The 1115-nt window shown below is 56.4% G+C and overlaps 1 protein-coding gene across 1 annotated transcript in view; it reads left to right on the top strand.

Annotated features, from left to right (window-relative positions):
- Window positions 1-422: 422 nt before the first annotated feature.
- The window catches only part of noxred1 (NADP-dependent oxidoreductase domain containing 1), a gene marked incomplete at its 3' end in the record, with an annotated part of 35255 nt that continues 34562 nt past the window's right edge, over window positions 423-1115 (top strand). The window contains exon 1 of the mRNA XM_043698418.1: window positions 423-728. Within this exon, the coding sequence (XP_043554353.1) occupies window positions 532-728 (197 nt within the window). The remainder of the gene's footprint in view (window positions 729-1115) is intronic.

The raw sequence follows: 1115 nt of genomic DNA, 5'->3' as shown, positions 1-1115 counted from the left end.
CAACAGAGTAGGAGCATGTGGGTAGACACCGCTGTGTAAGGGCAGAATGGCCTACTCACAGGATGAGCAACATGGCCATCACCCAGACAGACCATCAGAATTACCAACACAGGTGGGCCATTCGGCCCCTCCAGCCTGATCCACCATTCACCCCGATCATGGGTATCCGACATTCCTGAGGGAACACGGTGGGGATCTGAGAAATACTCCAGGATAGTGGGGGGAAGCGGGGGGAGGGGGGTCAGTGCTGAGGTTGTTGAAGGCGCTACAGAAATTCAGCACCGTTCAGTAGACGATTTCGACAGGTTGCCCGTTGCTGTGGTGACCAAGGGGCGGGGCCGGCTGCAGTTGCCGTGGAGACCGAGGGGGGGCCGGCTGCCGTTCCCCGTTGCCATAGTGACCGAGGGGCGGGGCAGGCCGGTATTGCCATGGTGACCGAGCAGAGGGGCAGGCTGCCCGTTGCCATGGTGACCGAGTGGCGGGGACGGCTGGCGTTACCCGTGGTGACGGAGGGACAGCGGCCTTCCCTCGATGTCCGCCCGCGTCTGGGGAATGGCGAGCGGCCAAGAGCCGAAACTAACCCAGGGCCTGCGGACTCTCGTCTTTGAGGTGCCGCTCACTGAGGAGGAAAGAGAGTTCAGTGAATACCTAAGGATCCGGAGATGGGCCCTGACAGTCTGCGCCTGTGCACACGCCATCTTCTACTGCCGGCTACTGACCGCAGTCAGGTAATCAGAGCCGTCCCTAATCAATATCAGAGTCAATCAGAGCCGTCCCTAATCAATGTCAGAGTCAATCAGAGCCGTCCCTAATCAATGTCAGAGTCAATCAGAGCCGTCCCTAATCAATGTCAGAGTCAATCAGAGCCGTCCCTAATCAATGTCAGAGTCAATCAGAGCCGTCCCTAATCAATGTCAGAGTCAATCAGAGCCGTCCCTAATCAATGTCAGAGTCAATCAGAGCCGTCCCTAATCAATGTCAGAGTCAATCAGAGCCGTCCCTAATCAATGTCAGAGTCAATCAGAGCCGTCCCTAATCAATGTCAGAGTCAATCAGAGCCGTCCCTAATCAATGTCAGAGTCAATCAGAGCCGTCCCTAATCAATGTCAGAGTCA

This window comes from Chiloscyllium plagiosum, chromosome 10 (assembly GCF_004010195.1).
Source record: "Chiloscyllium plagiosum isolate BGI_BamShark_2017 chromosome 10, ASM401019v2, whole genome shotgun sequence".
Taxonomy (NCBI): Eukaryota; Metazoa; Chordata; class Chondrichthyes; order Orectolobiformes; family Hemiscylliidae; genus Chiloscyllium; species Chiloscyllium plagiosum.
Note: the sequence above shows the minus strand (reverse complement) of the source record. Positions and strands in the feature narration are given on the sequence as shown.